We start from the raw sequence: 25,421 nt of genomic DNA, 5'->3' as shown, positions 1-25,421 counted from the left end.
CCCATATTACCCCCTGTACCACCACTTGCATTACACCCTGTATATTATCATATACATAAATTTAAAAAATCATCTTGATAATATTCGTTTTAAAAAAACTGTATCTTCCAACACATTTTACCATTTTGTACTATATCACGCACAAAAGAAAATACAATTATTTTATTTTAAACGTGTAGACGGATTGGTTGGTAACGTTTTTTATTAAATATTTCATTACAGGAGGTTAAAATATTTATAATGCATTCAGATAACAGAATTTACAAATATATCTCATATATATCACACATATGTATGTATATATCTACACATATATATATGCATATATATAGCATGTATATACACATCACATATTTGTATGTAAATCTATCTTCATTTTCCTCTAACACGCTTCAAATATCATACTCCAGTTATCCATCCATTCTTCCTCTTTCGCATCAAATTTTTCTTTATGTACATATGACGGCAAAGTGGCACAAAACTCTTCCGTACAAATTTTTTTTCGTTTTAGTGTTTGCTTCTCATACACTCTCACTCTCTCATTCCCTCTCTCTCGTTGCACACTTGTCCTCGTTCTTTTTTATTTTTTACACCGTACAGTAACCACGATGACACTATTTATTTTCGTCGTGGTGACGAAAGATCCGATCCTCACACGAGCGACCGTCTACGAACACCAAACTGCGAAATGCTTGCTAAAAATGTTTCTTCTTTATTTATACATACGTTTTTTTTTTGTATTTTTCTATTCTTACTTGGATAATCGTGATTACACTCATACATTGATCTTTTTTTGTTTTTTTGTTCTTTTCTTTTGATAGCACGCTTTTCCAACACTCGACATCTTGAATTTTCTTTATCAACCACCGCAATAATTCGTGTCTTTTTTTTCTTTTTTTATTTTTTTTTATTTTTTAGGTTAACTTCACGTATTGTCCTTCGTGTGTCGGGCAAGCTTTCCGGATCGACGGTCGCCCAGTGTAAACTTGATGTAATTTATTGTAAAGCGAGCTCGGCTCGCGAACGCGGCAAAATGTATATGATAAATGGTTAATTGTAAGCGCTTTTAAGTCACTATGCCGACGATGTATTTCTCTGTCTGTAATATCTGCATTTTATCTTTCGTCTGCACGCGTGTCTATGTCTTTCTTTCCTTTCTGTACAGTCCTAATCGCTGCCCAATTACACCCCTGTATGTCCAAACAAGAAAAAAAAAAGAAGATACACTCTTACACTCTCTCGTTTCTTCTCGCTTGTATTCTTTTTTTTTTGTTTTTTCATTTTTCGTTGGAAGCAGAAGTCATTCTGCTCGTTCAAGTGTTAGAGATGTAAAATGTCAAGAAAGTTTTCGTTTAGAAAATTGTTGAACATTGTCGCAATGCAAAATATAAACCAGAACTACTTTTTTTATACTTAATTGCTTGTACTTTGTAATTTATTGTTAGCTTCGTAATGACGTTACAGATAGTTTGATGGAGGAAAAAAGAGAAGAACGTGAGTTTTAACGGAACACTAACGGAACAAAAATTTAGGAATCAATGATTGATTATTTTAACAGAGATTAAATAACGCAAACGGTCGTCATTGGAATAAATAAATATGTTAACGAACCGAGGTTATATGCCAACATCTGAGTCAATTTTTTTAACGTTTTTCCTTTTTTTTTTTTATTTTTATCATCGATATTTTTCAAAAAACGAAAATGTCTTTTACCCGAAAGACGATTTCAATCTTTCCGGAAAGTTTACATCTCTATTTTGTTACGAATATATAGATATATATGTATATATATAATTTAATGTTACTATTATTACTAGACTTAATATTAATATTATCATTTCGTTATAATTATTATTACTACTACTAATCTCTCACGCTCCTGTTCTATCGCTTCTGTTCAAGTGATATGATTCTTTGACTTTTCTTTTTGATTCGTTTACGTATAATACTGATTTGATCAAGAGCATTTGAACTTTCTTCCAACTTGAACAATAACAAAAACCTTCTATCCCTCTCCTACTATTTCTTAATTAACCTTAAATGCGTACTTAATGTACTCTTATTAACACGTTGACTGCCATGATAATGTAATTGAAAAATTCTCAAAAGAAAATATAAATTTTGATTATTATACTAATAATTTAAAACAGCAAATTGCGAACTTAAATTTAATATTAAAGTTATTCATAACTTTAACAGTCAATGTGTTAAACAAAGGAGTCTTGATTTACACCATACAATAATTCTATAACATTGCAACTGATAAAAATGATTAACATGAGAAATATATAATGTTCTTCAATGAGAACAAAGATCTGAAAAACATATTTTTAAAAAAAAATTAATAATAACGATTATAATTCTGCCTGAATTTGTTGCAACAACGATATAATATTTATTGCTAAAGATTTCGATTTTCTGTACAACTGCAAATTAATAACGGAAGTAGAAAATTCCTCTTATTGCTGCTTACATTGTTAACGCTATACAACATCCATTTGTAAAACGTGTATTGGTGTTATGCTAAAAGATATTGCTTATAGTTATGAGAAGAAGTTTATCATCTTATTGCCAATAGTACAATTAGAGATCGTTAAACATACACCATGGTCTTCAATATGTCAACAGTAGAATTAGTAAACAGCAATAAAGAAACACGTTTTAATAATTACTATTGCTTCTGATTATGTACACGTGGCTATAAGATATTGTTTGGTCAACAATAATTTATTACTGCCTGGCAAGCTTCGAGCACTTCATTTTTCTATTACATACAGTTATTTGTAAAAATAGTCTAATAATATACAAGATGTTCGTTGAGATTAGGGTCAAATTGATACAATGTATAAGTAGAGTCAAATAGATGAAAACAATATAAATAAGCTTCTAAAGATACATCAGTGGAATTCTTCTTACAAATATGAAAAGCAATTGGTTCATAAAAAAAATTATAAACACATAAATGACCAAAAGTTCTATCATAACAAGAATATTTTTAAAAATTCAGAAATTTAAATTCTTGCAGAAGAAAAAATTATTCTTACAAAAGTCAAAATGTGTAAATAATAATTAAGCATAATTTGTTTCTGAAATTATTTATAAGAAAAATTCTGCTTGCAATTCTTTGGACGCTTATAATTCATTAATACAATGATTGTTATAGAAGAAATACTTATACCTTAAATGGCATACAACACAAATTATTCAAAATATTAAAGAATTAACCATTTGATATACAAATGATACACATATTTGGCAAATACCTTCTTAGAATATTGACGCAAATAAAAGCTGTAGATATATGAGTGTAACACAAGGGAATATTATTTAATTTAGCTTAATAAAAATATTCCTCGCGTACATAATGTCAAGCTTATAAATGTTTCATCCTCAAAGGGTTAATTTTTTAACTCGACATTTCAATGTGCTATTTTGTATTATTAATGTAATTCTACTGCCATGCAGAATTTTCTTTTTTTCTCTAATCAAATTAAATTTATAGCATCAGTTATTGCAGTCAACATGTTAAAAACAATTATAAACTTTTACTTTCATCTATTCAAATCCATTAACACTACATATCAATTTGGCCTCAATTTCTTACGTACATCCTGTATATTGGTAAATTTGAAATTAATTCTATAAACGATTAAGATTTTGAACCCTGCCATTACACGAGATTAGTTTTCTATCAGAAAAGTTCGATCGTTACAGACTCCTTTGTTTTTTCTAACTGAGTGAGAAGCGCATACACATTTTCTGCTCTTGTCAGACAACAGATTTCAATTGATGAAGTAACTTTTGTAAATTCCACTTGGACGAAATCTATTGTTTAAAGAAAGAGCTAATACCAAGGAAAGAATTCCTAAGAATGAAATTGAAGATGTTCAACATTTATAGATTTAAATAGAAATTTCATTAACTTCTCATCGGTCACAGCCACTTCAAAACTTTTCTCAGGTAGTTTTCGAAAATTATCATTGACTATAACGGTAACGGCAAGAAAAACTTTATTTTTTTTTTCCCTTAATAGACCGATATGAAGACACTGGGTATTTGGATGAAAATGGCACTTTTACTAAATATCACGACACCAAATCAGGTTTTATAAATTATGAAGATGAAATTTCTTTGAAGAAATTGACAAAAGTTTGACTTAACTTATAACGAAACCTATAGTTTCTTTATCATCTTTAATTTATAGTTAAATAATTAATTTTTGGATCTCTTTGGAGCTTTGAAAGATTAAATATTATTTAGAAAAACATGTAGGAAATATTTCTCGTTTTTTTTCTTTTTTTTTTTTGTAAAAAAATATCATAGCGAGTTAGTATTGTTAGAATAAAATTATTAACGTCAGATGACTCGAATACAATAGTAAAATCACAAATCTCTGAAAACCCTTCGCTTCATTCCTTACAGTCAAACTTTCATCCTAGCGAAACATTAAGTTCTAAAAAATCATTAATCTCAAAAATTTATCGCGGCTACTGACTAGCTGCCAAAGAAAGAAATAATTCATTACCAACCAAAAATGAAACACCTGAGAAACACTTTTATACCCAGAAGCTATTCGAAACGAAGCTTTTTAAATGCATATATTTTTCAAAGTCACACCTATCTCATTCTCGTCCCACTTTTTCTTTAATAATAACTTTCTTTTAGTTTAGATACCTAAAATCTAACTCACATAGATCTGATGCACAATAATAAGAGCTAGACAAATATCTGCCAAATTATGCGATTCTAGAATTAGATTAACACTTACTAATAGTGTTCTTTTGAGAGTTGGTTTAAATGCAGTAGCAACTTGTTTTACAACGGCGAGTACAACGCAGATTGCCACTCCACTCACACCTAAAACGCTAACACTTAATTAAACTTACACTGTTCTTTCCTTCTTTTTTTTTTCTTTTCTTTTTCTTTTCCTCCATTATTCGCTAACAAAATTCTAAACGCATGGTTTTTTTTTTCTATGCTTATACTTAAAAAAGATGGGCGATCAATAAAAGTCGTATAAAATTGCTTCAGTTGCACGTCATTGCATGACTATCTGTATAAATAGGATGAGAGTTACCTAACTATTAATAAGTTAATAAACGAGTGATGAGTAGCGTTACATATTGTAATTTTATACACACAGGAGCGCAAAGGCAGCTAGACGATCGAACACTTATGGTTTGTTGTTCTTTTATTCATTTTCACTCTTTTTCTCTTTCTTTCTCTCTTTATCATATATGTACATCCATTCATTCGCTTTCTTTTACTCATTCCCATTCACACCATGTTTTTTTCTTTTCTTCTTTTGTTTATTTGCACTCATTCAAGCATTGCGCATGTAAGAATTGAGAAAATATATACATAAAAACGTCGTGTAGCGATAATAGAATAGTAATAGTTTTAATAGTAATAGTAGTAATAGTGATAGTAGACATACTAGTAGAAGTAAAAGTATGAATGATAAATATAGTCAAACGTGGTAGTTTCACCTAATTAGAACACATTGCATTGTATTCTTTTTTTTTTTTTCATCTTTGCATTTCGTTTATGGCTAGATTACTAGAGAAACGGGGGGAAAACCGGGTTAAGATGGGGTGGTAAGTAGCCCATAGGTATCGTTGGAAAGATGCGAGTCAATACCTAACACAAATCTCTCAAAATGTATTCTAAAAACTTAGATATAAGAACATTGCATTCTGAGTAATGCTTCTCTTCGTTTTTTTTTTGTCACTTTTTCTTTTCATCCTTTGTACACGACACGACATCCTTTTCTTTACAATCATGGTTAAGAATAATTACTATTATAAATAAGAACTTGTAAAAAGTATACCTGGTACCGTGAATCGCGAAACATCCTCTGTTAAAAAATCGTCGTCCTGAATATAAGGGATGTCTACAAAAATCACCGAAAACTTGCACGAGGAGCAATAGCAGTCATCTTTTGAACGGTCCTCACAAGGGAACATATCGAACCCGCACACGCTGATTTTGATGGAATTAATACGGAAGATAGTTCTTAGAAAAATATTTCACGCGTATTTTTTATTTATCAGCAATCGTTCATATTGAAAAGATGGTAACAACCCTAAAAATTGAGAATTAAAAATAATTTTTTTTTTTTTGTTAGTTAAGGAGCTTAGGGAAAAACGAATACAGAAAAATCATTTGTTTAAATAATATATTTAAAATTTGAACTTTTTACTTGTTTTTTCTTGTTAAATATTATTTGGTGTTAAAAATACACAATTCAAAAGAAATCTTTCTCCTATGCTCTTTAGTTGATATATGGTACTACAAAAAATATGTTTTCAACCCTTAACTTTGAGAATTGTTATCATCTCTCCAATATGGACGATTGCCGATAAAAAAAAATAAGTGTGAAATATTTTTCTGAGTACTATCTCCCATATGAGTTTCATCAAAATCGGCGTGTGCGGGTACGATATGTTCCGTTGTTAGATTGTATTGCTGTGGCGTGGTGATAGTGGTAATGAAAATGATAATGACAATGATGGTAACAGTAATTACGGTAATGATGATGGCGAAAAACTGCTGAGTGGTCCGTGGCAGGGGATCACTTGTCAGAACTTGGGCACTCTCCAGGTTGTTTCATTATGCTGTAGTCTAGACGATACTGGGCTGAAAGTCGAAGTTTTCCTTATTGTTTGTGAAAGAAAATAGAAAATATAAAATGTACAAATTTTATCAAGATTTTCATTTCTTACAATCATTATAATAGACATTAACCTTTTGCAGTCCATTTATTCTGTATATTAGATTCTATTTCGAAAGCATATTTGAACCACAAAAGGCTAACTATTATACTGTTATATATGATATATAATTTTATACACTTTGTAAATAAAAAATAAAGATTACTTGTCGATTAGACAACTCTGTATATTAACCTATAAGGTAATTTAAAAGTTAGAAATATTATGGATATATACAGGGTATCCTACAATATTTAGCCCAAAAGGGAAAGAATCACGTTATACCTTATTATTTCTTAAATAATTGTAGAATTACTGAAGAAGTTTTATTCTATATTTTCAACCTATTTTTTGCACGAGAATCACCACACTGTGGGACATCCTGTATATATGTGCATATATATAAAACTACATGTCCAAATTATCTAAATCAAAATACACAGGCATATATGTATTTACCGTTAAGACTGATATTTATATTATTTTCAATATAAAACAAAAATACCGCAAAAGATTAAAACTCAGAAGCAAAAATTACCTTTTTTAGTAAGGTCCTCCATAGTTTGATCCTTACAATCGACTGCGAGATGACTACTACTGCCACAATTATAACACGAAATTTTCGTTGGCGGGACGGCAGCTGGTGCATACGTAACAACCGGAGTAGGTGGCATATAAGGCGCCTGTACTGGTGTTGCGGCTGCGTTTGGAGGAGGCGGTGGCGTACCTCCAGAAGATGGATGTCCAGGATACTGGTACATCATTTCACCATTTGGCTGATACGTAGTCGGATAAGCCGGCCTTGTATACGGTCCATGTGAGAAGTTCGAATAAATACCACTGCTCGGTCTCAGTGCCGAGAAATGACCATGCGGCAGATACGTGACCTGCGAATGCGACGGCGGTGCAGGAAAGGAAACACATTGTGAAAGATTCGGTGGTCCACCACCATTCACCATTTGATTTTTATGACGCATAACATGCGTTTGATTTCTTCTAGTACGCTGCCTTTCTGGTCCTGACTGTATAGGCTGTTGAGGTGTGGCGTGTGACACTGCACTCGTTGAATGTACCGGCACGGAACTAAGGTGATCAGAAACTGGTGGCGCGTTACCCTCACTTCCGCTCACCCACGGTGCTGCGGGAGGCGTTTCTGGCGGTGATCTACTACCGGTACTGTCTGAACTACTACTTTGAGAACAATGCCTACTACTCTCAGGGTCTAACCTCAAGGCTTGTAATTGTGTTAAACAATATACGTGTTGAGCGTTGCATCTGAAATATTGCATAACGTTATGTTAATTCAGTTTTATTTCAGTTTCAACAAATGTTTAATATTTTTCTTACCTTGAATAACGATTTTGTACCCCGGCAACGGGTAACGTAAGACAAGCGTAACAAGGCGCGTTTTGTGCAGCGTACATCGGTGGTGGTGCAGGATACATCTGTATTTGCGTAGGATCTAATGGTGGCATAGTAGGATATCGCCGTAGGTTAGGAGTAGCTGCATGATTATGATGATGGTGCATCGCTGGATGCTGTTCCTGTAATGGCATTGACTTACTACTTTGATTCCCATTATCATTTAACATTTCCATTCCCGGCATAGCCTGAATTAAAATGTGTTTATTTTTATAACATTTAAATGGGAATTAAATTTATTCCATTAAATACAACACTTAATCCTTACTTCATTTTCAATTGGATCTACAACTGCATGTGTTGTGCTGCTTGTGTTATCCAACTTTTTATCAACAGTGATTTGATTTAAACCGTTAGTGGTTTGGCTTTTAACTATGCTCCGCAGCTGTCCTACTGCATTTGGCGTTAATCCTATATCCCTTAAGTCTTCATCGCTCATCCTTCGAATCTGTACTCAATATGGTGTAAGTAATATAAGAATTTCTTATAGAAACTTTTATTAAGCGTTAGCCATAGAGTAAATACTTTATAGTATATTTTATATAAGAATTAATTGACTTAAAACTATACTATCTCACCTCGTCGAGAGAAAAATTCTGCAAATTGCCTTTGAAATTTGGCATTTCCTTTCCTAACGTTTCTCGTAAAGAGTCGCCAGAAGTCGAAGATCGCAATCGTGGTGGTGGTGGTTGTTTTGATTGAGGTGCTGCCGGAATTAAGGTAGAAGAGGTATTCTCGATGCTATTATGCCGTGAAAAAGTAGTAGAACTGCTGATAGATAAGGGAACAGAACGTGATGGAAGCAGTGGGGGTTGACTAGGATGACTTCTGCTCGTACCCAACGTGGGAAGTGGAGGAAGGGAATTGGCATTTGAACTGGAGATGCTTGTCTGACTGTTAGAGGCACTCGTTGAAGTTGTTAAGGTGTTTGAAGTAGACTGTGTCACTTGTGAAGAGGTGCGCGGCATGGTATTATTTCGGCGACCCATTGGGGAATTGCTGCGACTAGGAGATCGAGACTGGGATGGCGACGATTGACGACTGACTAAGGGGGAAGGTGGATAAGCCAACATGTCGCCAGTATGATACATCAGTTGATTTCCCATCATAACCTGACCTGTCCACGGTGGCATATGATTTACTGACGGAAAACCAAGATGAAGATACTGTGTCGCACCACCTGATCCCATTGGCATTTGTTCAGGGGTAGGTAGACATAACCCAGGAGGAGGCATCGATAGACCAGGAGGAACTCCGGTTACCATGGTATTATTCCTCATTGCCATTTCTCCTATAAATAATTATCTTTAATTGCTGATGATTTTTATTCATCACATAAATTATGTAAAAGTTAAGTATTATAAATTACCATGGTAAGTTTGCATTGGTGGAGGAGCCATCATACAACTGCTCTGCATCTCTGTGTCCATCAATCTCTCATTTGTGTTCATACATGGTGTGCAGCTCTGCTATTATAATAAGTACATTAATTACATTGTATAAATGTAATTAAAATTGATATATTTTTATATTTTGAAATTAAAAGAAATATAAGAAAGAAGAAATAAAAAACATATCATTTATTGTACATAATAAACATTTAATATCATTAGCATAATAAAGTAGATATTTGATCATTTACATCAAAATTTACACATACTTGTGCCTGCTTGAAGGATGAATTTGACTTTGAGAGATTCAATCGAGCTTCCTCTTCTTGAAGCTTTATGTAAATGTTACCGAAGACACTTTTCTGCTCATATGTAAACGCTGGATGATTTAGGGCCATCGTATACAATAAGAGCAGCTCTTCTAATGGTTGGTCATCCGGTGTAAAGGTGGTCCCATTTAATAGGTTAGAGATCTCTTGGTAGTCAAAATTTGATAGATTTTTGTACAAGATTACTGCACATGCATAATTACACGAATGTAATAATGCCATATAGAGAGCAAGTTTTCTTCGTGTGCGTTTATCTGCCACGCCTAGAGTTGTCAACTCAGCAAGATCAGAGGCGCTATTTGCATGATGTTCCGTGTCACGGAGGTCATTATAATCCCGCTTACCAATATCCTCCACACAAGTGCCAAGATATCGTACTTCAAATGGCAGGCACATGTTTAATAACGTGCACATGACATCGATGCGTTTATAACTGCACATATATGAAAATATATATTATAAACAACAAATATGCTATAAAATGTCAATATATATTGAAAAGTATACAAAAATGCTGCCCAAAATATTAATACAAAGGAAGTCACTTACTTATTTTATGATTTATTCTAACTATAAATATGTTAATTTTATATCTTCTTTTTTTGTATTTTTACTGCTTATATTTAAATCTGAAGTGTACAAATATATTAGTAATGTAAATGCTTAGAATATAATATAAAATAATTTAATTCTTTGTCATAAATTATATTATAAAACAAGTTGAACTTACTTCATTAAATATTATTAAAGGCATCAATTATAGCTAAAATTGTTAAAACTATATTAAGATAATATTTAAAATTTATATAATATACAAATGCATGTCTAATTGAGATATGTGTACATCTTATTTGAATTATATTGAACTGAAAAATTTTTAATAATATTCTTTTTAAAGTATTGCTAAAATGGACTTTTAACATAAATTATAAATGATACTGATATTTATAATATCTATGATGTACATATTACATTTTACAATTTACAAAAGACAGCATACAAAAAATGTATTTGTCACTTGATTGTTATATTTTAAATATACCAGTAATTATAGACAAATATAGCTACAACCATACATGGTACTTGTATGCAATAAACAGAAAAATTACGCGTCTAAAACGTAGCGTATTAGACATCAGGAAAAATCAACATCTCAACAATTTCTCGAATATTAGGATATTTATCATGGTTTCTGACATAATTAGTTAAAAATTGTGGAATATTCTTTTTGGTTAGTTCGAAATTTACCAAGAAGAATGAGGAGGTCATGATGAAAAACGTAACAGCGTGTTAGGAATGAGAGAGACGAAGTGATTTATCTTCGACAAAGAAAATATGGCATTTAACCACGTAGGATGGGTGGTTAATATTTCTATTACCTGGACAGATTCCCAAACCATGATACCACGTTCTCCTTACACACCATTGCCAGACAACATTGATACCACTTGGGCTGAAGAAAGCGCCGATGCGGACAGCTTTGGCGCCTCGGGTGTTGCTATCAAGTGACAATCACGGCGGGGTCTGGTACAATAACGAACCAGTTCCAAATCGTTCACGAATGTGAAAGACTCTTCAAAATCCGGGGGCAATCAGCCGTGGCGAGCACATCAAACGCACAGCGGCGGCAGCAGCAGTACAGCACACCGTGAAGCATCCACATTCGCGGCAGCAGGCAGAGGCAGGCGCGACCGAACGATCGGTGAAAACGACAAGCGCCGACGAACGAAACCACGCGTTCATCAAAAACTTTGCGTAAACAAGCACACGATCGCGTTATTTAAAATAAAATTCTACCTCTGCAATTGTCTCTGCTGCGTATGTTAATTCTCACGAAATCTTCCGAATCGAAAAGTCTGAGTCTCGAGGTCCGTTCACATGCTCGCGTTAAAAAAGGCATCAGGCACTTGCTGATCCAGTCTATGATCAAGCAGTATTTTCATGTAACTGACAATCAGAGATACCCATCATCGTATTGGCTACTTTTCAATTCAAAGAGTATAATAATATTTTATCTAACATGCTAAAATTTATTCTATAGAAAAATGTATAATGATTAATAAAAAGTTACCATTTTACAAATAATAATCAATTATCTTTCAGAATGATGTAATAGAAAAGTACATGTACATGAAATTTGAGACATTTGCTTTATTTATGTAGATTATTCACATACTTTTATTACAATTAATAAGGTAATCGAGGAAAATAAAAAATATCCAAGTTAAAATGACTGTCCCATTAATTTATTAAAATGTGAACGCAATGTTCACCTAAATCTCGAAACTTCTTGTAATGTTGGCGTCGCACATTTATATATTAAATGGCATTTTGTATATCGTTTTTTCTATTGTTAATATTTTTACAGCTTGTACAACTAATTTCAAACAAAGACATTATTTACAATAGAGATAACAAAAAATTTGGTTCATAATATTTTATATAATTGCGTGACCAGAACCAAATAATAAATATATAATACATCCTAATGCATCTATTATAGCTATAAATATAAATACAACAGACCAACTATGTGTTACGTGCAGAATATGTCCAGAAAAATAGACTCCAAGAAATCCTGAAAAAATGTCATCATTATATTTTTTTTACTTCAAAATAATACAATTGTACCTTTATTTACCAGGTATAGCACCGACAGTATTCATTAACCCAAATACACTGCCAGAATGCTTGGGTGCAAGATCTGAAGGATTTACAGCAATTGCATTGTTATGAAAACCTGATCCACCAATTATAAATGCAAGGCAGATTATAGCACTTTGAAAAGTTGTCACATTTGCTGAAATAAGTTTTAATTTAATTTCACTGCTTATTTGTTTCATACAATAATATACATACCTAGAAGCAATAAACTTATAATTTCAGTTATAAAACATATTGTTTCAATTATTTTACGTGTCACTGTAACAGAGTAGCCAGCTTTTATAATTTTTTCGGAAAGTGCTTTGCCCAAAAATGTACAGGGTAGTATAGACAACCATGGTACCATATTTACAACCCAACCCTAAATAAACGAAGTTGTTAAAAATATTGACAATTAAGTAGAATGCTGAAGTATTAGTTAATAATTACCTACCTTTATTTCAGGAAATGTATCATGGAAATATGCTGGCATCCACGACAACAGTACAAAAAAGCAATTATTTTGGCAAGCATGGCCTATTACACATGCCCTGAAAATTATAGTTTATACATAAAATTAAGCTTGTTTAAATATTCATAATTGTATTATATTTAAAAAATCTATACAACTACATATACTTTTGTACATTTAGATTTGAGTCAGAAATTTTGTGATTTAAGATAATTGAATTCAAAATTGACCCCATGCACAAAGATTACCAGAATGGAGGTTTTTTCAGAAGCTTCAACCAAGGCAAACTGTAGCTAGTAGTTGATTTAATAGAAGCTGCTTTTTCCTTAAATGGTAGAATATGGTAACTTAATAGAAGTGTCCATACCAAGCTCAAACCTCCTATGTAAATAAATTTGTTAATAAAAATATAATTAGTACACTGTATTTATGAGCTGCACATATTATTACAATTATAAATATTACAATTAAAAACACGTTCGCATTTTCAAGCAATTTTAAATGTATTAAAATTCACAATAATATTTCAGGCTATTTGTTACTATATTAATATTTGTACTATATTAATTTACCTAAAATTTGAAAGACTGTCATCCAGTTATAATTTTCCAGTAAGTAGGAACCTAAGGATCCAGTGAGTAATGTCCCAAGAGCAGATCCAGATGTCAATAAACTAAAGAATGATGCTCTCTCTGTTTCATGTAATCGTTGACTAATCAAACTAATCATACTAGGAAAGTGCATTCCTATAATGTATAATTTTTATAAATATCTTTCACATGTTTATGTTATTTAATTTGCAAATTTCCTACAGGTACCTTGGAAAGCCCCATTTATTGTTCTTACTATTGCTACTAATAGTACAGATGCTTCACTTTTTGAAAAGAATTCTATGATTTCTGGCATAAAGAATGTTGTCATAGACCATCCAAAAGCTGAAACCAATAACACCTTCTGTCCCCCGACTTTATCACTAATATAACCACTTGCAACTTGTGTTAATGTATAACCCCCAAAGAAACTGGATAATATTATTCCAGAATCTGGTTTGGACCATTGTTTCTCTTTACTTATAATTGGCATTAATAAAGGGACAGATGTCCTTGTAGCATATATAAGACAAGTGCCACATAATAATGATAAAAACCATTTTCTCCTTTCCTTTCTACAATGTAATTTAAAATTTTAATGTTTCATATTAATTACTACCTTCATATGTAATAATTACCTTGACCAAGATGAATTTGTCTTCTCATCTTGGCTGAATCCTAAAGGTATTTGCATTTGCATTTCTCATCAAATAAGTTAGTTCATAAAGAACTATGGTTCTTTTTATATATTTAAAATACATAAGTTAAGTATAGGCATGCTTTTTGAGTTACTAATTGACTAAAAATTCAACTAAAATCGTATTTTATAATTCCTTATTATTATAGAGTTACAAAAATTTATACATTCGAGTCATTATTAATTCTATCAAATTTTGTATAACGAATTAGCTGCATCTCTATGTTTACAACACACAAGAGGCAACACATCATTACAGTTGAACTAAACACAATTAACTATTGCGTCCTTTTTATGCAAGTCATATTTAAAATATGGTGTATTTACTTTACTTATTTGAGCTTTCGAATTTACACGCTTTAATACCAATTTCATCTCTCGTGCATGTAAATAAATGGAAAATTTATGATTCGAAAATTTCATGCAGTGAACGTAGTCAATAATATGAAGTTGTTCCTCCAATCATATACGTATAAATATGTATGCAAGTATTACATATTGTTCAGTTCACCAGAGTCCATAACTCCGAAAAGACCAATTTTCGTTCTTTCGTGCGCATCTTCGCCCTGATTGGCGATACTCCTACTCCCATGCGCTTGCGCACAGCGTCGTTGAGACGCCTCTACGCGGTGCGTCTACGCGAAAGTGCATCATTTGGAGTGTATAACAGGTAGCACGCTTTTTTATTCACGTGTATCATTCTGTATTCTTCCTATTCAACCGTACTATTGTTTCACCCCGTATATTAAACTCGCGGTTAACGAAATGGGAAGCGATTAGAGGAGTGGGAATTTCGAGGCTCGCTAAGTTCCCCCATCATCTTTCAACCTGCGCAGCTTAGTTATGGACTCTGGTGAAACAGACAATATATATATATATGTATGTGCATAAGGCATTTATCATTCTTTAAATACATTTTTATCTTTAATTAATCTTCTGCTATGGAAACCTTTCATACTTTCTAATTAAGTGTTTCTAAATTTCTTGTGTATATTTATATACATGCGAATAAATGAATATTGATGAACGTATATTTAAAATGAATAATTACTTTACAGATATATGTTTTGCATATGTACTTGCAGTTTTTTATTAAGACAAATTTGTTTTAATTGTTAATTTTATGTTTGTTACATTTTTTTTAATAAATAAAATCCTAAATAAAATACATTTTTCTATATCTTCTGTATAATACAATGTATCAATATGAATATTATTTCTTAAAAAAATTATAAACTACGTTTTGAACAAGTTATTATGAATCAAAAATAAATACTGTCATATAATTGCTCTCATTTATCCACTTGACCCTGAAGATTTATAGATTATAAAATAAATATGCAGTATATAATGATATAATACATACATCATATGAGATCATATAATTACGTACGTAAAAAACACACACAAGAATTGTTACCCGCTCGATAAAACTTTTAAATAATCATTAAACTTACATATGATTAGTTTTAGGATCTCTGTATAATATTGTATTTTATTAACATGATATTTTAGATAAAAAGTTAATTATACAATATGAGACCATTTTAAATAGTAATTATGGAACCAAATTTTAAATAATAGTTGTATACACAGATGCAAACTTCATAATAAAAGCGATAAAGTTACATAGTAGCGTGGAACAGTATTACACGAGTATTACATATGTATAATAAACCCGATGTGCGCATGAGTGTATATAACAGATGCACGGCAACGTCAGCAGTTAGCTCCAGACCAGCAGACCTATAGACAGCTCCAAACAATTCATTAAAATCTATTGGAAGATTAGCCGAATTTATATTTTATTGTTAATAAAATGGCACAAAATATAAGCCTTATGAAACTTTCATTTTCTCGTAATTTATTTAAAAAAAAGAGCAATGTTATTTTATGTACTGTTAAACCAATGAGGTAAGATTTTAACATTTTGTATAGTGACACTTTTAACCTTCGTATTATAATGGAATATTAGTTACTTAAAAAAAATTTGAATTATTACTGTGCATACAGATTGTTATTTAATTTTATATTTAAGTGTTTTTTTATAACTCTTAATAAAAACTTTTTTGTAGCATAAATGCTTAAAAGGAGCATAAAATATGCAAAGTATGGAAGTTTATTTGAATAAATTGCTGAATGGAGAAACACAAAATTGTTACATTTAAATATAAATAAATTACTGAACAAACTATTAAGATATTTATTTTTTGTGTTCTAGTTCATGGTGGTCTCATGTAGAGATGGGACCACCTGATCCAATTTTAGGTGTTACAGAAGCATTTAAGAAAGATCAAAATCCTAAAAAAGTTAATTTGGGAGTTGGTGCTTATCGTGATGATAATGGTAAACCATTTGTTTTACCAAGTGTAAAAAAGGTATAAATTAAGTTTAATGTTACTGTAATTCATAAATAGATAAAAACAATTAAATACAATAAAATTAATTTTTTTCAGGCTGAAGATAAAATTAGATCTAAGGAAATGAATAAAGAATATGCACCAATAGCTGGAAATGCAGAATTTTGTAAACATAGCATTAATTTAGCGCTTGGTGATTGTAGTGAAATTGTAGAAAATGGTTTGGTATGTATTATATTTAGTGTATATATTCTAATAATGAAAAGGTTGTTGCTAACATAAAAACTGATTTTAAACTGGTTAGAATGCTACTGTTCAAGGACTTTCTGGCACTGGTTCACTTTGCATTGGAGCAAACTTCTTTGCACACTTTTTCCCTGGTAACAAAGAAGTATATTTACCAACACCTACATGGGGAAACCATGGTCCTATATTCAAGCTAGCTAGGCTTGCAGTCAAATCTTATCGGTATTATGATCCAAAAACTTGTGGATTGGACTATCAAGGTCTTCTAGAAGATATATGTGTTAGTAACATATCAGCTATTTAAAAACTATAAAATAATATCTTGAAATTTTATTAACAATGTTACATTTTACAGAAAATGCCAGAAAAGTCTATTATTATTTTCCATGCATGTGCACATAATCCTACTGGTGTAGATCCTAAACCAGAACAATGGAAAGAATTGGCAACAGTAGTAAAGAAACATAAATTGTTTCCTTTCTTCGATATGGCGTATCAAGGATTTGCTTCAGGTATAACAATATATTTACAATTAATATTAATCTGATATTAATAGAAATAGTTAAATATCTAATATTAAATTTTAGGTGACATAGACCAAGATGCTTTTTCAGTTAGATTATTTGCTAAAGAAGGAATTCCATTTGCTTTAGCTCAATCTTATGCCAAAAATATGGGTTTATATGGTAAATATATAAATAAAAAGTACTATGTAAACATCACTATATTTTTTAACGTTATGAATATTAAATAGGCGAACGTATTGGAGCACTTACATTTGTTACTACCAGTAAGGAAGAAACAAGTCGTCTTCTTTCCCAATTAAAAATTTTAATTAGACCAATTTATTCTAATCCACCAATACATGGTGCTAGAATTGTTAATGAAATATTAGGAGATCCTGAATTGAAAGAAGAATGGCTTTGTGATGTAAAAGGAATGGCTAACCGTATTATATCTGTGCGTCAACAGTTGCGTGATAATCTTAAAAAGAGTGGTAGTTCTCGCGAATGGACGCATATAACAGATCAAATTGGAATGTTTTGTTTCACTGGTCTTAAACCCGAGGAGGTATAGTAAAAACTTTGATTAATTTTTCTTGATTATTTAATTTAAACTATTCGTATTAATATTTATTTTATAGGTAGAGAAACTTACGAAGGATTACAGTATTTATTTGACAAAGAACGGCAGAATATCCATGGCAGGTGTAACATCAAAAAACGTAGAATATATTGCACAAGCTATGCATGAAGTCTCAAAATCAAAATAGTTTGATATTTCTTTAATACATAAATAAACTTGAGCATAAGTGAAAATTAAATGCATTTAATATTGCATACTGCTTTTATAGAAATACTGCAGGCAGTATAACTTTTTATGGAATTTAAATGTTAATTTATATTTGATATATTGTATTTCAAATTATACAGAGTATAGTAATTATGGAGCAGCTAAGAGGAGGCTTATTTTCGAAATTATAGATTATAATCTACTTTTTAAATTATCGCTCAGATTCCATATATTCTTGATTAATGTACTTTACTATTGTGAGAGATTAATAGAAAGTGATAATTGAAATGGAAAGATAATAATGATAATAAAATGAATCATTTATTTTTTTAATAATCTAGATATACTATGCAATAAATTCAATGTAATATGACATTGTGTATATTTTTACTGGACTTCACACACTTTAGAAATATCTATAAAAAATTATCTAATTCTATTTAAAAAAGTTTGGGACACCTTCTAGATTTATTACTCGCTCTCCTTCCAAGTTTCATTGAACTTAAAGTTTCATTGAACCAGCGAGGATGACATCATCCGAAGTTATCCTTATGAGCTTATAATTAAATAAATGATACCTCACCACCTATGGCGCCCCTCTATTACTCATTTTTCGCCTCATCAAACATATACACAGTGAACAAAAATATATGAATAGCAAAAAGAAGCAATGTGTAAAAAATGAACTTAATAAAGATCATCGAGAAGACGCCTGCGTGTTACACTTGGTTACGGAGCATGAAGAACCAATAAGAATCAACATGTCCAGTATAATGCGCAGAATGAAAGAAAATTGTCCACCACCGCCACTTAAGGACTATATGCTTACATATATGTATGTATGTACATACATAAACATATTTTCCCGCGACGAAATTATACATTGTTTATAGACCCCTGTGGCTCGGGGGGATTAGAATACGGCCACGGTATCCCCTGCCTGTCGTAAGAGGCGACTAAAAGGGGACATACGCGCACACACACAAAAAATTGTAAAAGTATGGCGAAAAAACAGAAGCAAAAGTATGGCAAATGTATGAAACAATGTAAAATGCAAAAGAGAATGAAATTCGAAAAGAGGCGCGCAAGGCACGCGTGGCCGAAAATGTTCGTTGGGCAAAAGGGACATTAAACGTACCCAAAGTACACCGCCCGGAGGAAACGGGATGTAAAATTGTATCCCTTTTTTCCGAACCGGGGAAAATTAAAATAAAGTATATTGTTTATAGCGCAGTTTATCAGAGTCCATAACTACGAAAAGACCAGTTTTCGTTCTTCGCGCTTCTCCAGTGCGCATCTTCGCCCTGATTGGCGATACTCCCGAACGAAGTGGAAAGCGATTAGCAGAGAGCTCGCTGCGTTCCCCCACCATCTTCCAACCTGCGCGTCGCAGTTATGGACTCTGGTGAACTGTGGTATAGACGTCATCTGCTTCTGTATATATTCATGTATGTCACGGTTGTACTTATATTTAAATTTGTATGTTTATGAAGAGTTCTATTATCCATAAATTTTTAAAGGACTGCTGAAATAAATACATAAACATGGTAAAAAAATTTTGAGGCAAAAAACGGAGAAATATATTCCGTTCGTCGAGTTTTGTATTAAATTGAGGTTAAGTTATTTTTATCAAAATGACGTTTCGATTTCAGTTTGGGTTTAATGTATTTCCGGAGATTCCACGACCTTTCAATACCCAGTATAAATGTTTCTCTGTGTCAATGTTGCCGGGTACATACCGGCAAGATGTAGAACGCGGTGGAAAAAGTATCCATAAACTTTATACTTTGTCTATAAAATGAGAAATAGATTGTAATTTGTTATTTTTCTTTTAGTAATTATGCCTCCTTCGGCGTTAGAACAACTTACAAGGCTGAATATTAATTATCCCATGTTATTTAAATTAACTAATAAAAAGACCAATAGAGTTACCCATTGCGGTGTTCTGGAATTTGTAGCGGATGAAGGAAAAGTTTATTTACCTTATTGGGTAAGTAAAGAATTATAGATATTTTCTAATATAATTCAATATACATTTACAATGATGCAATTACAGATGATGCGTAATCTTCTGTTACAAGAAGAGGAATTAATAAATGTTGAAAGCGTTTCATTACCAGTTGCAACATTTTCACGTTTTCAACCACAGTCTGAAGATTTTCTAGATATCACAAATCCTAAAGCTGTTTTAGAAAATGGATTAAGAAGTTTTGCTTGTCTTACAACAGGGGATATTATAGCTATAAAATATAATCAGAGAATATATGAAATGTGTGTTTTGGAAACAAAACCTGGCCCAGCTGTTAGCATTATAGAATGTGATATGAATGTTGAATTTGCCCCTCCAGTGGGATATGTAGAGCCAGAGGAAGAAATTAAGAAAGATGAAAATATAGTAGATCCTGCAGATTTAATGCCAGCACCAGCTGGTTTTGTGCCATTTAAAGGACAAGGCAACAGATTAGATGGCAAGAAACGTAAAGATTCTGCTCAAGCAGAGGGATCTGCAAATAAACCAACATATATTAGAGGAATACCAGATTATGATTACAAAATAGGAACTCTTATATTCTTGCGCAATATGAAACCTGTCAATAATAAAGAGGTAAAATATAATTTAAAGACATGTTTATATGCGATTAAATATACACGTAAATGTATTTTTGCAGATAAAAGATCCGGATGAATTTAAGGCATTTACCGGGGAAGGTTTTTCTCTTAGAAAATCAAGAAAATGATTGAATTACTAACAGTCTATTTTCTTACTATTACATGTGTATATGTTTGTAAAAGTGAGTATTTGTATTTATTATTAAATTGTTATATTTTTGAACAAAAGTCTTATAGTAGTTCCTTAACCATAAAAATACTTGTATTTTTATTGAAAGTTTGTTTGATATATATTTATATCTTTTATCATTTTTTTTCTTTAATTATATTTAAAAGGAACTAGAAATACGTACATTGTGCTTTCAGTAACTTGTAGAAAACTTATGTTTAAAACCTATAAATTATCTGTCTTATAATTAAAGTTCAAACCTTATATATTATGGTAAATATAATTGGTATACGATATTTTAGTATCACAAGTCACAGGATTGCAATAAGAAGTTTAATCAACTAACGGCCCCCAAAAATATTTACTGGGCTTTGTTGGATCTTCTGAAATGAAAAATTCACGTCCTAAAGTTATAAATTCTTCGAAACTAATTTTTCCATCGTCATTACTATCAATGTGACTGAAGGCAACAACTGCGTCCTATAATAAATATTTTCATTTAGTTGGTTCACTTATTTAAGTTTTATTTCATAGTAGGACTGATGATTTTACTTACTTCATGTGTGAGACCTAAGCACTGGAAAAATAATTTAAATTCTTGTACAGAAATTTCACCACTTTGATCTTTGTCCACTGCCTGAAATTGTATATTTAATAACATTATTTAGAAGAAAAATTTTCTGATAAATTGAGGTATGTATATAAACAGTTTGTTTTACATATTTACTTTGAATAAATATGGCAAGAAATGATGACACTTCTTTTTTAATGATGAGTCATTAAGAACATGTTGCATTTCTTCTAAATATTTTTCAACACATACGAGATTATATGGACTAATCTCTCCCCACTGTTCCATCCACATTTCCTATATCAAAATATATGTTTAGATATAAAATAATTACTTTATTAAATTGTACAGAATTTACAATTGTGTACAATTTAATATATACTTTGTTATTTCTATACTTACGTTCAATACATTTTTAAATTCAGCTTTGGCTTTTGGAGATAAGTGTCCTAAATCGCAAAATCGGTCGCCAAGTAACATAAAGTCATCGTAACTAATAACACCATCTTTGTTAACATCTAAATGACTATGCAGAGTTCGCATTTTTCTTCTCCAAAAATGTGATTGACCCTATGATTTTACCGGTAATTTTGTATATGTTGAATAGTACTAATAATACGTATTAATTTAACAAACAATCACGTATAGATACTAACTACAAAACCTTAAACTATATCGAATTGAATTATTTAACTGAAATGTATTTGTACATTTTATATATCTTACTTTCTCTTGCTCGTTGTCCGAATCGCTATCGCTTTCTTGTTGCTCGTCTATAAACGTCGAGGTTCCCGTATAATGCAGGCCTCTTTTACTGTGCATGCACCGAATGATTCCGTTGTACTTCAAACAAAAGATATACAATTTCTTAAATAATTTTTATTTATACATAGTACATAATTATTTCAAACCTGTACTAAAAAACGAGAAAAATGGTTGGTATTGGTATACGTAAAGTACCGAGATGTAAGTTTACGGGACAAACAATCCGGCAGGTAACAGGGTGTAATAAAATTCTGAGACCTGTATCGTCCCCATTTATAACGGGTTTTAGCTCGCAAAAATAATTACTTATTTCATACTTGAAAAGAGTAATTTTATAATATAGAAAATAAATAAATTTTAAATAAATATTTGAAGAAACATTTCGAATTATTTAAATACTTTCTATTATGTTGTAATTATTCTTTGTGAAAAGTAATATGCAGATTACCTTGAATCTATGATTTGCTGGTTGCACAATATTTTTCTTCTCTGGTATTACTTCAAAACGTAAAACTGAAATAATACCTTTCTCCAGCAGTTTATTTGAAGCTGCGTATCGCAGGCCCCGTTGTAATAAAGTTGCCATTTTTGTTTGAAATATATATTATGTTTTATAATCTAACTTTAATGTAGATAAACACAGTAATTTAAAATTCACTTTGAACCGTTCGAGCTTCAATAATACAACTGAAACCATACAAACTGAGCTAAATATGTATTGGGCCCTTTCTAATGGGTCGGTCACAAAGCCCCTCTTTATTTATTGCGCATGCGCTAGAATGCCCTATTCCCTCCCCTTGATTATGTTTCTTCTTGATACGCGTTCTTATACACGTCTTCTTTTCTCAGATAAAAATCATAAGCGTATCTCAACAAAAATATTTATAAACACGTACAAAATAATTGTAAAAATAAGGTAATATAATTTTATATTTAAACACATACATATCCTACAAAAATTTCGTTCCACATGTTTTGTCTCTCAATTAGAGGCATAATAATGTTAAAATAAAAAACTATATAGACTAAATTACAAAAGTAAACAACAAAATTCTGAAAATTATACATTTGCACAAAAAGTGTAATTAATTTTATACGTATCAATCATATTTAATAAAAAGAAATATTAAGTTTTGTTTATTTGCTACGCCTATGTCCAACTTATCAGCTTTACCACGATGTGAGACAATTTAGCTTCTGATCAGCTTGTGTGATGAACAAACAGTCCCATGAGAATAACATATAGATTACGTGGAAATAAAAATAATCAGATTCAAAATACATGTAGAAATTTCGATGCACTACAAAAGTAGGTCGCGTTGAACGTCATATTATACGCAAATACGTATACGTGACTAGACGCATGGTGTTACGTTCTCGATTAAAACAAATTTACAATGCATATGTAGGTAATTAAATAAAGGATAAAAGTAAAATGCATGTTATCAGTTAGAGAAGTTATTAAATGGTACACTGATGCAATTTATATTTGATATTATTTTATTTACAATTAATATATCATACAATTTAAAGTTTTATATAAGATTAGCTTAAATGCTGATTCAGATACATATCAGACCTGACAGAAATTATACATGAATTATTATTGAATTTTGATACAGAATTTCATGAAATGGATATTATATATCACTTAAAGTACATACACATATTTTCAAATCTTTGTATATCTTTTAACTCTTTTTGTACTCAATCCTTTCAACTTTTACTTCATCACCAACAAGTTGGTACACATAAGTTACAACTGTTGAACTCTGAATATCCATAAGAACAAAAGATGGGATGACTGATCTATATAACACAAATGTTTGTTTTAAAGAAGAATCTACAGTTTTCAGATTGTACACCATTTGTAAATCATTCTGTATAATTATAGAGTATCATGAAATGAATAGAAACTTACGTATCAAGGGGATTATACGCTCCTGTTGCTGAGCCAGGATTAATATAAAATTTGTTTTCATGCTCATACGCCTCAAATTTATGCGTATGACCAGATATTAAAATATCAACATCCAGCTGTCTTTGAATTAAAGCTAACGATTCTGGATCTCCCCAAGGTACAACTTGATGACCATGTGATAATCCTATTCTAAACTGACCAACAGTAACAACTTTTTGTTCTGGATAATTTAGATTCTATAAAAACAAATGTAAATATAATATATCTCATATTTGTACTTATAATATTTAATACTATTAAATAAAACATACCTCATCGAAATCCCCTCTAACAACATGCACATCACTGGCCAATGTTTTCAAGTAATCGTATGATTCTTTAGTACAAAGATTTCCTGTACATAAAATATGCTGTATTCGGCCAGGCACCAATAATTTCTTAAATTTGCTTGGAAGGCTACTGCATCTGTGTGGAATGTGCAAATCTCCTAATACTAAAACAAGCTATAAACATATTACCTTAAACTTTATTCCTTATTTTGATAAATAATAAAGATTTTTAGAATAAAATAGATGATTTTGTAATATGACCTCTGAAATGCATACATAACTTTTTTTGACAGCATTATATTATAAAAAATTTATGAATAAACAAAATAATAAAATCATATAATTTTTTTGTAAGGTTAGAAATTAAAAGCTGGAAAATTTATAAATGTAACTTAATTGTTATTATTAATATTTATTTTTAATGCTCACCATGATTTATTTAATAATATTTTTTATATATATTTTTAACAGTTAATATACAGTTTATTGCATTTGTTAACAGTAAAATATAAAGGCTAACAAAGTGTCAAATACACTGCTGACAATATGAAAGAACAGGGCCGTTCCTAGCACCGGCTAAACGGGGCAAAATTTATAATTTTATCTCTCTTCTGGACCTCGGCCGACCACCCCTTTTATTTATTTTATCCTTCTTTATGAGCCCCGCCTCACTTTTTCCAGTTATTTATTATTTTATCGTTCCTTATGGACTAAAGTTCACCCTTTTCAGTTATTAATTATTTTATCCTCCTTTATGGGTCAAACCCACTCTTCCTAATTATTTATTATTTTATTTCTCTTTATGGGCCTCGCGGGCACACCCTTCCCAGTTATTATTTATGCTAATCCTACTCTTCATGGACCAAGGTCCATACATCCCCTACATCTCTACATCCCTGC

At 31.2% G+C, this 25,421-nt stretch overlaps 6 protein-coding genes across 17 annotated transcripts; 2 read left to right on the top strand and 4 right to left on the bottom strand.

Moving 5' to 3' along the window:
* Nucleotides 1-883: 883 nt before the first annotated feature.
* Nucleotides 884-11,771, bottom strand: LOC117605436 (uncharacterized). 6 transcript variants are annotated; one of them, XM_034326782.2, is made up of 8 exons: nucleotides 11,235-11,771; nucleotides 9,796-10,288; nucleotides 9,505-9,604; nucleotides 8,714-9,426; nucleotides 8,404-8,583; nucleotides 8,061-8,323; nucleotides 7,252-7,988; nucleotides 884-6,657 (listed from the first exon to the last, which is right to left on the bottom strand). In XM_034326782.2, exons 1-8 carry the CDS (start codon nucleotides 11,279-11,281, stop codon nucleotides 6,575-6,577), a joined length of 2,616 nt encoding a protein of 871 aa, XP_034182673.1. In that variant the 5' UTR covers nucleotides 11,282-11,771; the 3' UTR covers nucleotides 884-6,574. The 6 variants fall into 6 exon arrangements, with proteins under 6 accessions (XP_034182673.1, XP_034182677.1, XP_034182674.1 ...); XM_034326786.2 differs by having other exon boundaries at nucleotides 8,061-8,257; XM_034326783.2 differs by having other exon boundaries at nucleotides 9,505-9,601.
* Nucleotides 11,772-12,055: 284 nt separating this feature from the next.
* Nucleotides 12,056-15,805, bottom strand: MFS18 (major facilitator superfamily transporter 18). Of its 3 annotated transcripts, XM_076692985.1 has the most exons (9): nucleotides 15,715-15,805; nucleotides 14,199-14,238; nucleotides 13,789-14,135; nucleotides 13,543-13,716; nucleotides 13,219-13,351; nucleotides 12,953-13,049; nucleotides 12,715-12,880; nucleotides 12,497-12,655; nucleotides 12,056-12,433 (listed from the first exon to the last, which is right to left on the bottom strand). In XM_076692985.1, the coding sequence occupies exons 3-9, from the start codon at nucleotides 14,051-14,053 to the stop codon at nucleotides 12,294-12,296; spliced, it is 1,134 nt and encodes a 377-aa protein (XP_076549100.1). In that variant the 5' UTR covers nucleotides 14,054-14,135; nucleotides 14,199-14,238; nucleotides 15,715-15,805; the 3' UTR covers nucleotides 12,056-12,293. The 3 variants fall into 3 exon arrangements, with proteins under 3 accessions (XP_076549100.1, XP_034182678.1, XP_034182679.1); XM_034326787.2 differs by lacking the exon at nucleotides 15,715-15,805 and having other exon boundaries at nucleotides 14,199-14,747; XM_034326788.2 differs by lacking the exon at nucleotides 15,715-15,805 and having other exon boundaries at nucleotides 12,295-12,433; nucleotides 12,487-12,655; nucleotides 14,199-14,748.
* A 153-nt stretch (nucleotides 15,806-15,958) lies between these two features.
* On the top strand, nucleotides 15,959-19,389 carry Got2 (glutamate oxaloacetate transaminase 2). The gene is made up of 8 exons (XM_034326150.2): nucleotides 15,959-16,171; nucleotides 16,479-16,635; nucleotides 16,714-16,842; nucleotides 16,922-17,143; nucleotides 17,219-17,375; nucleotides 17,451-17,549; nucleotides 17,618-17,934; nucleotides 18,008-19,389. Exons 1-8 carry the CDS (start codon nucleotides 16,077-16,079, stop codon nucleotides 18,134-18,136), a joined length of 1,305 nt encoding a protein of 434 aa, XP_034182041.2. The 5' UTR covers nucleotides 15,959-16,076; the 3' UTR covers nucleotides 18,137-19,389.
* A 77-nt stretch (nucleotides 19,390-19,466) lies between these two features.
* On the top strand, nucleotides 19,467-22,928 carry Ufd1-like (ubiquitin fusion-degradation 1-like). 5 transcript variants are annotated; one of them, XM_034326156.2, is made up of 6 exons: nucleotides 19,467-19,604; nucleotides 19,809-19,923; nucleotides 19,992-20,146; nucleotides 20,213-20,761; nucleotides 20,826-20,948; nucleotides 21,470-22,928. In XM_034326156.2, exons 2-5 carry the CDS (start codon nucleotides 19,878-19,880, stop codon nucleotides 20,892-20,894), a joined length of 819 nt encoding a protein of 272 aa, XP_034182047.1. In that variant the 5' UTR covers nucleotides 19,467-19,604; nucleotides 19,809-19,877; the 3' UTR covers nucleotides 20,895-20,948; nucleotides 21,470-22,928. The 5 variants fall into 5 exon arrangements, with proteins under 5 accessions (XP_034182047.1, XP_034182046.1, XP_034182045.1 ...); XM_034326155.2 differs by having other exon boundaries at nucleotides 19,534-19,703; XM_034326154.2 differs by lacking the exon at nucleotides 19,467-19,604 and having other exon boundaries at nucleotides 19,776-19,923; nucleotides 21,473-22,928.
* Nucleotides 21,269-22,857, bottom strand: CBP (sarcoplasmic calcium-binding protein). Its single transcript, XM_034326157.2, has 6 exons — nucleotides 22,720-22,857; nucleotides 22,233-22,349; nucleotides 21,909-22,076; nucleotides 21,663-21,803; nucleotides 21,492-21,572; nucleotides 21,269-21,415 (listed from the first exon to the last, which is right to left on the bottom strand). The coding sequence occupies exons 1-6, from the start codon at nucleotides 22,855-22,857 to the stop codon at nucleotides 21,269-21,271; spliced, it is 792 nt and encodes a 263-aa protein (XP_034182048.2).
* An 884-nt stretch (nucleotides 22,929-23,812) lies between the features above and the next one.
* Nucleotides 23,813-25,421, bottom strand: Vps29 (vacuolar protein sorting 29). The gene is made up of 4 exons (XM_034326158.2): nucleotides 24,951-25,421; nucleotides 24,504-24,695; nucleotides 24,193-24,428; nucleotides 23,813-24,080 (listed from the first exon to the last, which is right to left on the bottom strand). Exons 1-4 carry the CDS (start codon nucleotides 24,951-24,953, stop codon nucleotides 23,963-23,965), a joined length of 549 nt encoding a protein of 182 aa, XP_034182049.1. The 5' UTR covers nucleotides 24,954-25,421; the 3' UTR covers nucleotides 23,813-23,962.

Source organism: Osmia lignaria, chromosome 3 (assembly GCF_051020975.1).
Source record: "Osmia lignaria lignaria isolate PbOS001 chromosome 3, iyOsmLign1, whole genome shotgun sequence".
Lineage (NCBI taxonomy): Eukaryota > Metazoa > Arthropoda > Insecta > Hymenoptera > Megachilidae > Osmia > Osmia lignaria.
This window is presented reverse-complemented; position numbering and strand designations above follow the sequence as displayed.

Bases quoted from the DNA above. Each gene is read 5' to 3' on its own strand.
- LOC117605436 (XM_034326782.2), bottom strand. From the start codon at position 11,281: ATGGTGTGTAAGGAGAACGTGGTATCATGGTTTGGGAATCTGTCCAG. The intron at 9,605-9,795 runs GTATGTGTAAAT...TTATTATAATAG, and splicing joins CATCCTTCAAGCAGGCACAA to CAGAGCTGCACACCATGTAT. The intron at 8,584-8,713 runs GTGAGATAGTAT...TATTGAGTACAG, and splicing joins AGAATTTTTCTCTCGACGAG to ATTCGAAGGATGAGCGATGA.
- MFS18 (XM_034326787.2), bottom strand. From the start codon at position 14,260: ATGCAAATGCAAATACCTTTAGGATTCAGCCAAGATGAGAAGACAAAT. The intron at 13,050-13,218 runs GTAATCTTTGTG...TATAATTTTCAG, and splicing joins CTGAAAAAACCTCCATTCTG to GGCATGTGTAATAGGCCATG. The intron at 12,434-12,496 runs GTAAATAAAGGT...ACATTTTTTCAG, and splicing joins TACTGTCGGTGCTATACCTG to GATTTCTTGGAGTCTATTTT.
- Got2 (XM_034326150.2), top strand. From the start codon at position 16,077: ATGGCACAAAATATAAGCCTTATGAAACTTTCATTTTCTCGTAATTTA. The intron at 16,172-16,478 runs GTAAGATTTTAA...TTTGTGTTCTAG, and splicing joins TGTACTGTTAAACCAATGAG to TTCATGGTGGTCTCATGTAG. The intron at 17,144-17,218 runs GTTAGTAACATA...TACATTTTACAG, and splicing joins GTCTTCTAGAAGATATATGT to AAAATGCCAGAAAAGTCTAT.
- Ufd1-like (XM_034326154.2), top strand. From the start codon at position 19,791: ATGACGTTTCGATTTCAGTTTGGGTTTAATGTATTTCCGGAGATTCCA. The intron at 19,924-19,991 runs GTATCCATAAAC...TTTTTCTTTTAG, and splicing joins TGTAGAACGCGGTGGAAAAA to TAATTATGCCTCCTTCGGCG. The intron at 20,762-20,825 runs GTAAAATATAAT...GTATTTTTGCAG, and splicing joins AACCTGTCAATAATAAAGAG to ATAAAAGATCCGGATGAATT.
- CBP (XM_034326157.2), bottom strand. From the start codon at position 22,857: ATGGCAACTTTATTACAACGGGGCCTGCGATACGCAGCTTCAAATAAA. The intron at 22,350-22,719 runs GTAATCTGCATA...TTTTGTTTGAAG, and splicing joins CAGCAAATCATAGATTCAAG to TACAACGGAATCATTCGGTG. The intron at 21,416-21,491 runs GTAAGTAAAATC...TATTTATTATAG, and splicing joins GCTTAGGTCTCACACATGAA to GACGCAGTTGTTGCCTTCAG.
- Vps29 (XM_034326158.2), bottom strand. The intron at 24,429-24,503 runs GTATGTTTTATT...TTGTTTTTATAG, and splicing joins TTAGAGGGGATTTCGATGAG to AATCTAAATTATCCAGAACA. The intron at 24,081-24,192 runs GTAAGTTTCTAT...TGTGTTATATAG, and splicing joins GCGTATAATCCCCTTGATAC to ATCAGTCATCCCATCTTTTG.